The 15,026-nt window shown below is 37.1% G+C and overlaps 1 protein-coding gene across 5 annotated transcripts in view; it reads left to right on the top strand.

Annotated features, from left to right (window-relative positions):
* Positions 1-15,026, top strand: part of CACNA2D3 (calcium voltage-gated channel auxiliary subunit alpha2delta 3) — a 468,802-nt gene that overhangs the window by 132,378 nt on the left and 321,398 nt on the right. For all 5 annotated transcript variants that reach the window (XR_008821687.1, XR_008821689.1, XR_008821688.1 and 2 more), the window contains one exon: positions 9,668-9,727. Coding sequence is in view for 2 of the 5 variants with exons in the window: in XM_056337957.1 (XP_056193932.1) it covers positions 9,668-9,727 (60 nt within the window). In the remaining 3 variants the exon portion in view is untranslated. The remainder of the gene's footprint in view (positions 1-9,667; positions 9,728-15,026) is intronic.

Genomic DNA, 15,026 nt, shown 5'->3' with positions numbered 1-15,026 from the left:
GAATTGGGTGCATTGCAGCACTGAAGTGGGCCAAAGAGTCTGTGCCTGTTTAAGCTGAGATGTAATGCTGGATTTCTAAGTCTTGGGTGAATGCTTGCAAAATCCATTACTGATACGTATCAAAACGGTTACCAACTGCCATCACTTTGTCAGTGAGAACTGCAAAGGTCTTAGATGGTATTTTCAGTGTTGTAACCAAGCAAAATCATACAGGCAAAATGATACAGTGATACTGGGGACTGAAGTTAGAGGCAGCTTCATTCTAGATTTCCTAGCTTAGTTTGGCTTTGCATCCACAATAGCGTCTGATGTTTTCAACATAATGTTTTTGTTATAAAATTTTAGAAATACAACAATGCTAATACTGATTTGTTTAAGTTCTCAGGGCAGTTATTGTAAGAGAGGGAATATTTGCTACAGTATCTTCACTCTATCTCTGTTTTAAACTGGCTCCATGTATTGAAGAGACAGCACACCTTTACTTCATGAAGCACTTCTTTCTTCATATCTTCACAATAATGTTCTACTTGCCTCAATATCTAGCTTAGAAAATTCCACTTCCAATAGGGAGTTGTGAAGGTGTTAGTAGAAAATTCAGCGTTTGAATTTCCTTTTTTTAACATTTCTTCCTTTTAATTTAGTCTATCAACAACTGAAAACCTGACCCTGTGGGAAGTAAAAAGCAATAGTCCAATTGACTTCACTTGAGAGAGAGTAATGCCTGCTGTTTTCATGGCTTGGTTTGAAAGCAAAGACAAGGCTCAGTGTCTTGTGATTGAGTGCTGGGCTAGGCACTGGAAATAAGTCCCTGAAAACTCTGGAAATGACCTTTGTTTTGAGTAATAAATCTTGGTTGATTTTTTTTTTCTTCTTTTTTCTGTTGTGTGATAGTAATCTGATTGGAAACTGGAAGAAGGACAGTATATCATAGCTGATTTTGTTGAACTAGACCACAAATTGCTAGGTGAATTTGAATTAACTTGGGAGACCGAGCCTTAGTGCAGAAGTGAGGGAAAAGCTGAGAGGGAACAAAGCAAAGACGATCAGTTTCGCTTGGCGCTTCTAGACGTGAACAGAACAAACACCTCGGCTGGTCCCTGGCCTGCTGTCAGGGCAAAGTGCCACCTCAAGCCTCCTGTCCCCTATGGACCGAGCGTGGGAGTACTTCCATTTCTCTTTTAGCTCATTTATGCTGCACATATGGTGTGGGATTCATCTCCCTTAACTTCATTCATATGAAGTTAAACATCTAATGCAGAAAAGAGTGAAGGAAAACTTCCAGAGTTCTTCCTGTACCTTATGAGTTATTTTAGAACGGGACAAGCAGCACCTTTGGGAGTTTTCTGCCCATAGATATGAAGGATGTTTAGTTAACTTGTGTAGAGACGTGATCAACTTTGAAATAGCTGAGGTTAGGTGAGATAAATCCTACCGATGGAGAATTTTGCATTAAATGAACTTGCATGAACACAGTTAAGCCGAAGCTGCACCTGCCAAGCGCCCAGCAGTAGTGCTGAGAGCTGTCAGAGCTGAGGGCAAACTGGGTTTTCTCAGATGTCGTGTAAGTCCTCACGGTACTCAAATGCAGAAAGACAGCCTGGCATTATCCAAACAGGATAGTGATTGTGACAGGTAAAGTGTGTGACATGGTAGCTTAAACCTGGGAAAAAGATTATTACAGCAGATGTTTTAATCTAGTGATTTCAGTACAGTGGACAGGAATAAGTATTATAATGATACTTGCAGGTTATTATTGAATAAATATCTATAAATGTATGTGTATGCAGGTGGATGTTTAGACACATACGCAGGCCAGCTTCCCTTGATTTTTGAAGGTGTTTTACAAAGTAACACTGTAAATAGATTTTTAAATTTATGTGGAGGAGAGCAATGTACCAGTTGTGAGCTATTAATTGAATGCAAAACTTTATAAATTGTGTTGCCATGTTGCAAGTGGAATTAAAAAGATACATAAAGGTATTTCCAGAGAATTACCGAACCCTGGATGATTACATGATTGGTGTGAAATGCTGTGGAACCTTCCCCTTGGCCCTGAGGTAGGAGAGGCGGCTGAAGAAACTGGTTGCTGCTGTACCCCAGAGGGGCAAAGCAGATTTTAAACAGCCCTGAAACCGCATTAAGTTGTGTCTGCACTTGAACTGATACCTTGCTGGCTGGGACATAAAGAATTAAAAGTAGGGAATAAAACCTTCGTTAGCACATCATTCCTTTCTGCTCTGTGGTAGACATAATAACATGGTAGGAGCAGATTATCAAATCTGCCTATCTTGTATCTCATATATTGGCTTTGTGCAGCCTTTTGAGCACAGCAGAACTCAGTACAAGACAAATGTGTTACCTTCTTCATCTGCAGTCTTCCTTCCCTGCCATGGCAATCTCCAGATGCCATAGCTAAATATAGTGTTGACCTAGTTAAGTTAGAAATGCATCTAATTACTCTGGGATTGTCTTAACCACTGTTATGCAATGTGAGTTTCATGTACTTTAATCCATTTACAGTCTCTTTTCTTTGTCTAGCTCTTTGCCAAGCTACCTCTTTATATTGCTTCAAAAAAACCAGCTAGGACTAACAACAATCAGCCTGAAAATCTAGTCTTGGATGGACATAAGTGGATAATTGTAGTTACTTACAATAATTATATATGCTAAGCTTTTAATTTATTTTTATACTTTATTTCTGCTTTGATGCAGCACTTGTGTTGACTGAACATTGTCTGGTTGAGTTGTAGTGGAATTTAATAGTAGTCATAGAGCAGTCATTTTTTTGTATGGCATTAGTTGCAAGATTGATATCTGTTTTAAGCTACAAGCAGTAAGAACCCTACTATGAAGATTACAGGGGCTAAATAATTTTGCTGTTGCTGCGGCTAGGGAGCACTGAATTTTAGTGATAGAATTTCCTAGAAAATATCTCATAGCTGAGGAGAACAGAATGGGAAAAAAAATATGCTGCTGGGCTTTCTGGAAAGAAGAAACTGTTGTCTGCCACCCCCCCCCCCCCCCCCCCAAAGTCTCAAGGGTTAAAACAGCCAAACTGCAAGTCTGTTGTAATTGGCCTGTGTAAAAAAAAAAAACCAACCACACCTGTGTTTCTGAAGGTAGCAAATATTCCTCCAAGGTCATCATCCGTCTCTGATACCTACAATGCTTCCCTGTTGCTTACAGCAAACACGAGCAAAGCTATTTGCAATAAAATAGTGAGACAGAGGGGCCGGTTTGCACATGGGTGCGTTCATTGCCCTGCGATGTGATACTGCTTTCGAGCCTAGGAAATAACAGCAATGCTGATGAACAACATCAGATATTCTCTGTTGGCTTCTTTACCTTCTCCACTAAATGAACTGCGAAAGAAGCAAACCCCAGAGTGCTGATGGAAGTAAGGAGGACTTGTGACAGGATTACCACCCATGCCAGAATATTACCTAAATTCATTTAATGCTAATAAATCTTCTTTCTCAAAACTGCCCAGGCATTTCAAAAGTATTCACAGCACCTGCAGCCTTACAGGTTTCCTGGAAAGGAAATCCTTTTTTCACTTCTGAAATGAACCCCGAGGTGGGGAAGTCATAGGAAGGTACCTGGGTAATGTTTTCGGAGTTTGGTAATCTGTTAGTGAGTGCTCCCGCATGCACAGCACAGGCTGCTCGCGAAGAAGCCAGTAAAGAAAATTGCTCTGATGATTGAAACACAAGTTCTGGTTTCTTTCCCAGGAATATACTCAACTGCTGAACTATGTTTTAAATATTTCCTAAAGTGCAGCCAGATAACTACTTTTGGCATGTTCATAGCTCAATTACTATAAATGTCGATTGTAAATCAGATGTTCAAATTAATACTAAAGTTAATCAAAATTGCACCGAGTCTTTCACCCAAAGTAAGGTAACTATTGGTAGCTGCATTTTCTGCGTACAGAATACTGCTGGTTTTTGCTCCCTAATGTACCAGAACACTTGCTACAAAATATGAAAGAAAGAAGCTCTTAAAAACAGGGATTAGCTTTCCTTTGGTTTGCTACCTGCTGTCTTTTATTAACAAAGTTTCTTTACATTTGATTAAGGTAGAAATCCTTGTTACAACTCCACACATAGGACTCTGGGAGACAGGCTTTTCAAGTTACAGGAGTTCCTGGGTTTTTTTACCTACATATAGTTGTTCTGGGTTTTGGTTTTTTGTTGTGTGTGGGTTTTTTTGTTCTGTGTTTTTTTGTTTGTTTTTTTTTTATTATTTGGGGGGTGGCGGTGGGGTTGATTTTTTTTTTTTATTTATTTATTTTTTAAAGACAAGCTTTCAGTACAATATTCTCATAGTTTTTTCTTGGGTTTAGACTTTTTGGTGTTTTTCAGTAAGGAAGGCTTTTAATTATTTTTTTTACGTCCAAAACTCATCTCAAATCAACCTTGAATTTATACACAGGATTTGTATTGGAGGTGAATCTCAAACAGATCTGATGCCATAGGAAAATAATGAGAAAGAATGTTAGGGTTCAGGGCTATTATTTACTTTTGGTTGGATATTCAGATGCTAGGATAAAAAAGCCTCCTAGAGGTTTATCTATACTTTAATGACTACGATGTCCCACTGCTCAGAGCAGAGTCAGAGCTAGCGGCCCTTGGCAGCTGTACTCTGGGTGATCTTCCCAGGGACATAACTTGACGGTTCTGCATTGCGTGACATAGTACAGGGTAACAGCTCACACTGGCAAGACTCATAACTTACTGAAAGAAATGTTAAGGCATAGTGTAGTGAGTTTGGGAAGAATATGTTAGTAGAAGGGCTGCTGACAAGCTCACGGTTTTTGACTGACAGAACTGAAGCTTTACTTCTTGGTTATTTTTCTAGCAGTGAGGCATGAAGCTGGGAATGACTAAACAAGGAGCATCTACAATTGAGATGGCACGTCTAATTTTTATGTTTAGGTACATCACAACATAGCATTTTTGTGCTATTTTGAAATGAGATTTTATCACATTGATATTATAGAATAGAAACCATTAATGTTATGGACTGAGATAGTATCAGTACCTAGATGATACTCATTATAATTAAGGGAAAGCAGTCTCTATCCTTTTTGGAAATTAGTAGCAGTTTGGTTTGGAGAAAATAAATTTCTAGTAGCCTTTCTGGTTTTATGTGTAGCAGTAAAAAAAAAAATAAAATAGAAAAAAAGAAAGGAACCAAGTAAATATAAATGCACTACATCAAGACTTGATAGTTGAAAAGAAAGGACGCAACTGCAGTCAGCATTTATGATAAGGCTTAGTGACCCTCTGCAATAGAGGTGTTCAGAAACTGTTTCAAACTTTCTTATGTTTATGAATTTATTTAGTCTAACTTCAAAACAGGATTCTAATGAAGAAGTTTCATTGAAAAGTAAACTGAAACACAAGGCACATGGAATGAGAAAAGAACTTCTGAGAAGTTAAACTGGGTACTCTAATGCTCTGGATGTTTGTGTGATGTTTTTCCTTGAAATTGTTGTTTACTTCTCCATTTATTTTCACCTTTATGACCATCTGTTCTGTTTTCCCCTTATTTTCTGTTGGATTCTTTTTTTTCCCCTCATCCATTCTGTTTCATTCACCTTTCCTTTGTGATCTCTATAACAACCTAATATGAGTGAGAATTTATCTGGGAATATCAGTTTACTGAAATCAAAATATCATTTGTCAGGGAAATTACCCTATTCAGACATAGTTCAGTGATTTTTTTTTTTTTTTTAATATTATTGAGAGGAAGCAAACATTTTTTTTCTTCTCTCAGCCTTCTTTCCATTACCTGTGACACTAGTACTACTGAAAGTACCAAACATTGACAGTGTTTTGAACATTTTGGGGTTTTTTTTGTGTGCAATGTGTGTTCCATCTCCTGGTTCGTGCCCTGTTTTTATTCATCCTGCATTGTGATATGCTGGATAAGTCAGTTAATCTTCCTGCTGTTTACACAAATTGGGAAGTTACAAGGATTAGATCCTTAACTGAGGGAGCCTGTTGAACTGTGCCATAGAATGTACAAATTGCTCCTTATGTAAAGATTATATGCTGCCCTTGTCTTGTATATGCATGCACAGGCAAATACCTTTCCTCATGTAGAGGTAAATACTCCTAAAATACAGACCCTTAAATAGTGTAACTCTAACAATGCTCACTCAGTGTTTATAATCCATTGCATGTAAATGCATATAGATAATGAACAATTCCGTTCGGGAAAACCACAGCTTGGTATGCATTTACTTGCTACAACAATGATTTTAGAGTATGCTTACTCAAATGAAAATATATTGGCATTTGAATTAAGTGTCATTACAATCTATTAAGTTAAAATTGCTAATCGTGCTAATGTTGACAGTCATTGCTATAGATAACTGTTCAGTCACTAAAATATTTTTAAAAGGTATTTTTGTCCTCAATATAAAAATGTTGCAGTATTACACGTGGGCTTTATAGTTTTGCCTCCAGTGTGTTAAGGAATTTCTTCAATGATGCTCCATCCCTTTGGAGACTACTTTAAAACAACAACAAAAGAAAAAACCCCAACACCCCCCCCCCCCAAAAAAAAAACCCAAACAGAACAACAAACCAAACCACCAAAACAAAACAAAACAAACCCCAAAACAAAACCAACAAATAACCAAACACAACCAAAAAAAAAAAAATTACCCCCCAAACCCAACGAAGAACCAAAACTGAAACCCCTACCTATCCCCCAAACATTTGTATACAATTTTTTTTTGTTCTGATATCATCTGTGTGCATCCACTAATATGTCACTTGACAGATTTAGGCTTATTACTAGCTTACCTCTTCTGTAGCTCTTCCAGATTTGTCACAGTCTTCTTCATGATACTGTTGAGATATTTAAAGCAAACCATGGTTAAGGACTATTACATAGAAAACGCAGCATATGCTTGTGTTGTCTACATTCACTGTACCAAAATTTTAATTTTTTTATTAGATTTGTGAGGGTGAATCACATAGCGTGTATTTGTGTCAGCATCTTCATGGAAAAAAATACATGTTGGTAGACTCCTTGTTTTGTTGTTTTGTTTCCTGTAGAAAATGTTGCTGAAATGTAGGTAACTTTTTTTTTAAATAGAACAAATGTACAACTGAAATCTTAATGAATAAGTCAATAAAGTACGAATCAGTACTTTTCATTTCTGAGCTGCCCCCTTTCCAGATGTTTCTGCTATTACACATCTTATGCTTCTCTAGCTATTTCTTACATGGGAGATAAATCTTAGTTTAAATTTACTTCACCAAGGCAAAAATGTAATTGAAATACATTGGGATCAATACAAACTATATAAGAAGCCATGAATTATTTTTCTAGCCCACTAGGTACTAATATCTAGGCACTGGTATCTCATGAAATACTAAATTTTTCTTCTGGTGAGTAAATAAATATTTCAGCATAGAAAGAAAAACTTGTCTCTTCCTGCATTCATTTCTGTATGGAGAATTTTTTTGATCCTTCTTTCATCTCTTTTCCTTTCAAACTCACCAGTCATGATCTTTTGTATTAATGTGCACAGAGTAGTAACACGACTATGTTTTTTTTTATATAAAGGAGTACACACCAGTGGAAAGGCATTGAATTAGAGTAGTTATTTTACATGAAGTGCCTTTTTCATCCTTGAAAAATGAGAGCTACTTTTGTAAACTACTTTTTGTGGGTCACTAACGTGCTCAAGCTGGACCGAGACCATTCAAAAGTTTAAGAACCTGTTTCAGTTGCTGCGAGGCTTCCCCCTCAGAGCAGTTAATTGGCGTTACTTCTTTTTTTAAATCTAAATGCAAAAACAAAACCAATTGTGAGTCACATAAAGGTTTGATAACCTTTCAGATTGCAAGGTCTGCTTTTATAACAATTTACACACTGCAGGAGCAGCAGGAACAGTTCCGCAGAACCTCCCTGCTGTAGTTGGGGTGGGTTTTGATGGCTTCCCCTGGCATGGCCTGTCGCGATGCACTGGGTGCTGTTGGGTTCTTTCACCTGTGTGTGCGTGTGCAGAAGGGAGCTGGTTGCATTGTTCAGTTCTGGTTTGATTTGCCCCGTGTTGGAACAGTTTCAGTTCAATTCCAGTTTAGGTCAATAGGGTTGGCTAGGACCAGCTGGGTTTATGCGGGACAAGCTTTTTAAAGGTGCAACCAGTCAAAATCCAGGGATGTACACACAGAGCACCAGGCTCTGGGCAGGTGGACTTCATCTGCTCGCTCTTGCTTTTCTGTATCAGCCTGGACGTCAGTAGTGTTTCCAGTTTTTAATCAAATATTTGAGATCTGTAGCTCTGCACTAAAATAAAAAAAGTATGAAAAACCTTCTTGCTGGGGCTGCAGGGATGATGCAGGAGGCCGGCAGTGGACTGAGGTTTTGGTGAGGCTTGTGCCTTCCTTAAGCTGTGCGATGAGCCCGAGCTGTGGAGGAAAGGCTGTGACAAGCTGCGGCTTTGCAGACCTCGGGGAACACAAATGCCCCCTTGTAACCAGCGTGGCTTTGCTTGAAACCTTCAGGTTTTCGTTGAACCATTAAATCTGAATTGGCCACCACAAATATTTTTCTTGGTTCGGTTTCCATTATAGTTCAAATGGTATAGCAATCAATATGAATTCTAATTCCATTTAGCTTTATTTCCGAAGACTTGATAAAAGTGCATACGGTTGTGAAAAGCACACGTGTGCAGGGCTGTCAGCTCCATGTAGCGTTACTGAGAGCCGGGAGCTCACTTGCCTCACGAGACAAAATACTTGAAAATATACATCTGTGCCAGTGTCTGATAGATCAAAAAAAAAAATAATTCTGTGACAGGTCATTCTTTAATTGGCTTTGGGTTGTACATATATAAATGTTCGGTATTAAATAAAAATTAAAGTTACTTCCATAGTTAAACCCCTACATGAATTAAATTTTTCAACTAGCTGTGTTTTAGTGCAACCCATTTATATTTTTTTATTTTTCTTTCAGATGATAGTGGTAAGGGAAAACTACTACAGGGAGTTCTGGATATTATTAAGAGGAAAAAAATACTACTGAATTACTGTCATTCAGTAAATATTATTTCTGTAATTGCAGAAAAATCCTGTGATTATGCACCATCTTAAGATTGTATGTACAACACTTCAAATCTGCTGAGTAAACAAACCTAGTCTTGATCTTTCTAACCTTTTCTATTTGATGTGTAATTTAGAAAGTACTCTTTATTTCATTTGCTTGCAAACAAGAGCATTATTAGGAAAGAACTCCTATTTTAATTTTAAGATAGATATGTGAAGGGCTGCTACGTGCAAACTGTGGTCCAATGTGAAAAGCAACATTATTTTGTGTTCTTTCAAAAGTCGCTATTGGAACAGGAGCTGCATGGTGTGGAGCACTAGTGGAAGAAATGACCTTATATATTTATTTATTAGTAGTTGAGCTGTTTTGAGAGTTTGTACCACCAATCATGGATGCTAAGGGTTTGAAAAACTTGGTCTTGTTTTTTTGGTGTTTTTTATCTGGATCATTTGTTTCAATACAAAGTATCATAGCAGATATGTGGTGTAAATGAATTACACAATTCTCAAACAACATCTGTTTTTATACTGGAAGGAACACTTAGATTTAATGATGTTACCCATTATTTCAAATATATGCTTTTTTCTTTTTTCAGCGTCTTGTTGAAGCTGCAGAAGATGCTTACCTGAAACATGAGTTTGATGCGGACTTACAGGTAATTAATAATTACCTTCTTAGATGTTTATCATCAGAGTATGCTACAACAGTTTATACAACAGCTTGCTAGAAGAACTGATGTAGAAAGCCAAGCATGTGAGTAATAGAAAGAAGCTGATTACAGAAAACAGAATTGATGAAGGCCAGCTCAGTATTTTGACAGGTTACGTATTTAGTGCTTGTGTGTTGGGAGGCCAGGCAGGTGGATTATTTTTTTTTTTTTTTTTTTTGAGATTTCATTTAAATTCCCTTCATGTATGCTTAGGTCAAGATTTTTTAAACACAATAATTAGCGCATGTTTCATCGTTGCAGAGTACTGGCAAGGAATTGTTCTTTAGAGCGCTGAATTTGCAGATGGGGTGGGACCCACGAGGATGAGATTAGTATGACCTTGATTTGTGCAAATGGTTTTCGTTTGGATCTGTGTCCATTTTTTTCCTCATACCTAGGAGCCCTTAGAGCCATGCCATTACTCTCTCAAAATGTTGCCTTTAGGAATCGCACAGGAAGGAGAAGCACTGTGGCAGCTCATGGCTAAAAAGGTTTAAAGGAAAAACCTTTGCTTAAATAAGAGACAGAATTAAAAAAAACGGTTAATTTAGAAACCAAGTAATCTAACCTAAAATGGGAGGTGTAACAGAAAGTGTTACTTAATACTTAAACGAGTAAATAGCTCCTTCCCTGTAATATCCTTGGTTTCTTGAATGCCTTCTTAGGTCGAGCTTTCACTTGGTTTCTATCTACATTTAATTCTAAAACCTTCTGTGAATATTTGCCATGTGTCCATTTCAATTTTGAGTTAAGCATTAAGGGAAGCAGAGACTTTTTCCATAGACTTTTTTTCTAAGAAATACACGGATCTCTAAGTTCTATTTTCAGATTTTATCATGATTACTTCCAGTAATCACAAACCATTTTATTTCAATGAAAATATGATGCAAAATACTGATTTCTGTGCATAAATGGGAACAGAAAATAGAGTGAAATTTTCAGAGCTAAGGATAAAAAATCGAGCTCGGGTGGGCTGTGATACTGAGGTCTGTTAGTCCGAGGCGGAGTAAGGATAAAACGAGCACTCTGAAAGTGATAATTCATATTATTGTTGTATTCAATTCATGCTGGCATCTGTATTCAAATGCTTTAGTTCTATTACATTCCAGCTTTGGAGAGGTGTGCTGCCTTTTATTTTTTTGAACTTTAAGCCTTGGAGAAATAGGGAGCTCTTGTCTGAATAAATCAGTGAAAAGGCTTTATAGAAAATTTTTTAGAGGTCCGCAGTAAGTGCTTCTTTACTGCAGGATAGTTCTCACTTTGACAAAGTCCTTCATTTGCTGAGGCTTTGAAGATATTAACACTTTCAGGAAGCCAGTTAAAAGCCATTTGTGCCAGCAGCATTAACAGGACAATCAAATCTTTGTGTAGAGCTCTGTTGTTTATTACTGTCACGGTCCATTAAAGCTAATCAATTGTTAATCTTGGTTTCAGCGACCCCTTTGCAACCCTTGCTGGGTGATTGTTGTTCTTTATCAAAAATCTCGTAATACCATCTGCTATATATAAAATAATAGCCAGAATGATTTGATAGTGTACATCCCGTGGAGGGGGACCGAAGGCTTATATAATATACAATGTATATAATTCTGCTATCAAAGAGGAATTTTTTGGCATTTGTATTGCCTTGGCCGACGTGGAAGACAGGATTAAATGCTTTGAATTAGCGGAATGTGGTACAGCACCAGTCTGCGCTCTTTGTGCTCAGATATTCTGGAAATTCAGAAAGCACATAAAGGAAGTGCTTTTGTGCTTTTTATTAGTCCAACATCACCTTCTATGTCTTGAGGACAGTATAGATAATATTGCGTCGGGACATAAAAATGATATAAGGGAGAAATAAAATTATATTAATATTTTTATTGACTGTGAAAAAATACCAACTTAAAATAAGAACTGTAAGAGTTCATCTTTTCAACTGCTGGTATTCTCTTCAGCAAAGCTGGAATTATATTATTTGGTTAGGCTAGATCTGATCACCTCTGGGCATTTTCCCTAGTAACATTATTAGTTTTGTCCTTAGTTATTCTATAGGTGTTTTAATCGATATACCGTAATGCTGTATAATGGTCTAAGCACCAAGCTATCTATCCCTGAACTGAATCTATTGGCACTGCAAACAAAAACCTTGTAGTTATAAACATAAATAAAATTCTCAGTGAATCAAAAGAGATGAATCAAAATGGGTGATACGATATTTAACTCATCAGCATTACTTATTGCATGTTTGAGTAGTGGCTGAACTAAGAATCGGTGAGAACTGACTTTTAAAGATTTACCCTGCAGTATTTGGGCTTTGCAAGATTATTTTTTCTGTTAGGGTTGTGAACCAAGAGCTGCAGTTTTAGCAAGTTATGAGGAAATAACCTTATAAATGTTACTTACATTCGAACCTTTAACTCAATACAGCATTTTCTCATGTGGTGGGTATAGTTTCAGGTTATTCTGTATTATTAAAGACTTTTTTCAAGTTGTTGTTAAGTGGACTTACTACCTTTAATCATGCCTAATAATGAATGTATTTGGGGATATAAGATAAATTACCATTTGTATTGCTACAGTGAGTATTGTCACAATACTTCCATAGGCTTAAAGAATTGCTTGTCTTGCTTTATATGGGACGCTGTCCTTGTGCTTGCCTTTGCTTAAAATGAACTAATTCCTCCTGATTTTGTGGCTTTAACATGATAAAGAAAACGATATGAGGCCAACTGCCAAGAACAGACCTAGCAAGAGTTTTGGGAGTTATACGTTTAGAAGTGATTCTACAGCCATCTTTTAGTTTTGTTGGCTTAACTGTTTGCCAGAGAAAAATGGGGGGGGGGGGGGTGTGGTGTGGTGGTGGGGTGTTGGTGTTGTGTGTGATGATAAGAGGTTGACACCTCCTGTTTGGAGGTGATTTATGAAAAAAAAAATATTTCAATTCCTTTGCAATTATTCTTGTTAACTGAAATTTGGCCCTCCTGATCATTTACTTCCTTTGTGCTTGGGTAAGTGCTTCCTAAGATGTGAACTGCCTTGTTATGATTCACAGAAGCACCATGGTGGAGTTTGTATTCAGACCCCTGGGAGAGGCTCTGAAGTGGAAAACTCTTCCCTGGAGCTGTCATATAACAAAGAATTTGTTGCATATGCCACTGACATAACCACAGAGGTTTAGAGGCGCTCTCCTCCCACCACATTTCCTCAAACCACTAGAAACTGGGCAGATTTTGTTGTGTTAAGAATACACCCATGTGATATCCAGCTGCTTTCCTTACGCAGTCGCTAGCGAGGTGGTAAAGCCAGCTTAAACTGCAGTCAGGCGTCGGGGGGGCACCTGAGTCCTCTGCGGTATCGGGGTATTTATGTGATTGTACCTGAGCTCTTAGGGTAGAGATGCATAAAGCGTTGTTACCATCTGAACTCTACCATAGTGTTGTATCCTTTCTGGTTTTCAATGATCTCAGGAGGTGGATGCTCAGCAGTGGAACCGGTGCTGGAGTTCTCAGTGAGGCAGTAAAAGTAACTTGTACTTTTTTTTATTTAGAAACTTTTTTTTTTAAAATATTAATTTTAGGATCAATAAATATTTATAATACTTGGTTCCTACCCAGCTTTCATTCTTCTGACCCCAATGACAGGAAGAAGTCATCCAAAAGTACGTTAATACTACTGGTTCATTTGGTGGACAGTTTCATTATACATACATATTTGCAGGGTAGTTCTTTTATTTTGTGTGCATTAATTAAGTTCATTAGTTCACTCGCCTTACATTCCAGCTGAGTTTTCTCTGTGTGTGTGTGATGTGATAGGAAAAAAAGCAAGGTTATTTCTTTTTAATAGAATCAAAGCTAGTGCTTAGTTGATGTCACCTGAATTACTAAATGTTTTCTTTTCTGATTGTCGTAGTTTCACTTTCTCTACAAGATAGGAGAGGTTTGAGTGCCAGTACTTTAAGGTGGTTGACCTTATTTCAGTTTTATGTAAGAAAGCTAGAAGAGGATTAATCAAATAGTTTTTAGGAAAGGATTGCTTTCTTTTAAGAATATGCTTAAATTTAATTTAGTGGGATAAAAAAGGAATAATGGTATAAGGCTGCTTTTCATTATTCATTTTTTTTAGATCTATAACACATGGCTGAGTCTTAAGGAAGAGGTTTTCAAAACTGTTCCAGAGTTAGGTACCTGCCTGCTCGATTTTGCTGGCTGCTAACTCCCAATTGCATTTTGTGTCCTTGAAAAATCTCATCCTTACTCTTAGAGTATATATGTTGGCTATAGAAAAAAATCTTGTGAAATCAGCAGACAGATAGTTATGGATTTTCTGATGGTTTACGTGGTTGAACAATATACTTTTTAAAGTATTTTAGTCATATTTAATGACTTTTGAAAGCCTACAAAAGGTGAGATTTCAAAGGTTTAGGAGAAAGCACAAATAGCAGAGTGCTGGGGAAGAGAATTAGTCCCTAAACATAAACTCTACAGCTTCTGGGCCTAATCCTGCAACTGTTGATGTTACTAGATAGTTAATTGTTGCCTTTCAAAGGGAGCTACCTGACTTTTAGTAATTTTGAAATTCAGCTGCTAGATACAGAGTTTAAATATAGACATAAAAGCATAAATTAAATTGCTGCTGCTGCTACTTTTTAAAAAATTCTGACCTAAATGTTTATGTAGTATGATGATATCATGCAAGAATTTCTAATGATGGATTATTAAATGCTTAGGTATTTAATTAAAATTTAATCAAATAATGGTAATTACATTGATATCAGTTACTGGAAAATGCAAGGACAAAAGATAATTGAGACTAGCTATTCGACGTAATCTTATTAAACTCCTATTATAACATGTGCATTACTTCCATGTTACTATTTCAGAAAAGTCTGTTTGCATATTTATTATCTCGCTAATTTTGAATGAGGCATATGATATCTAGATTTAAAGTCTATTGGCATTGCTATTTTTCTGGCTGCTAGAATCATGTCCACAAGACTGAAGTCAGCTCGTGAAGGGTCCTGAACATTCCTGGCGGAAAGGGAAGTCTGCTGGACTTTCAGCACTCAGAACCAGTGTCTGAAATGACTTTTTGAAAAGTACATTTAAAATAGCAGTGGAGCATCGAAGTTTGTTGTGCTTTGTGGATTATTTATCTAGGCTGCTTACCTCCTAAATCAGAAATCAATTTTTCTAAACTGCCGGCCTGGAGACCTGATGTAAGATCTGACAGCCCAAATTTCTTTTTAGACTTTCTTGGAAATATT

Source organism: Falco biarmicus, chromosome 4 (genome assembly GCF_023638135.1).
Source record: "Falco biarmicus isolate bFalBia1 chromosome 4, bFalBia1.pri, whole genome shotgun sequence".
NCBI classification, from domain to species: Eukaryota; Metazoa; Chordata; class Aves; order Falconiformes; family Falconidae; genus Falco; species Falco biarmicus.
The sequence above is the reverse complement of the archived record's forward strand: the minus strand, read 5'-3'. Positions and strand labels throughout refer to the sequence as shown.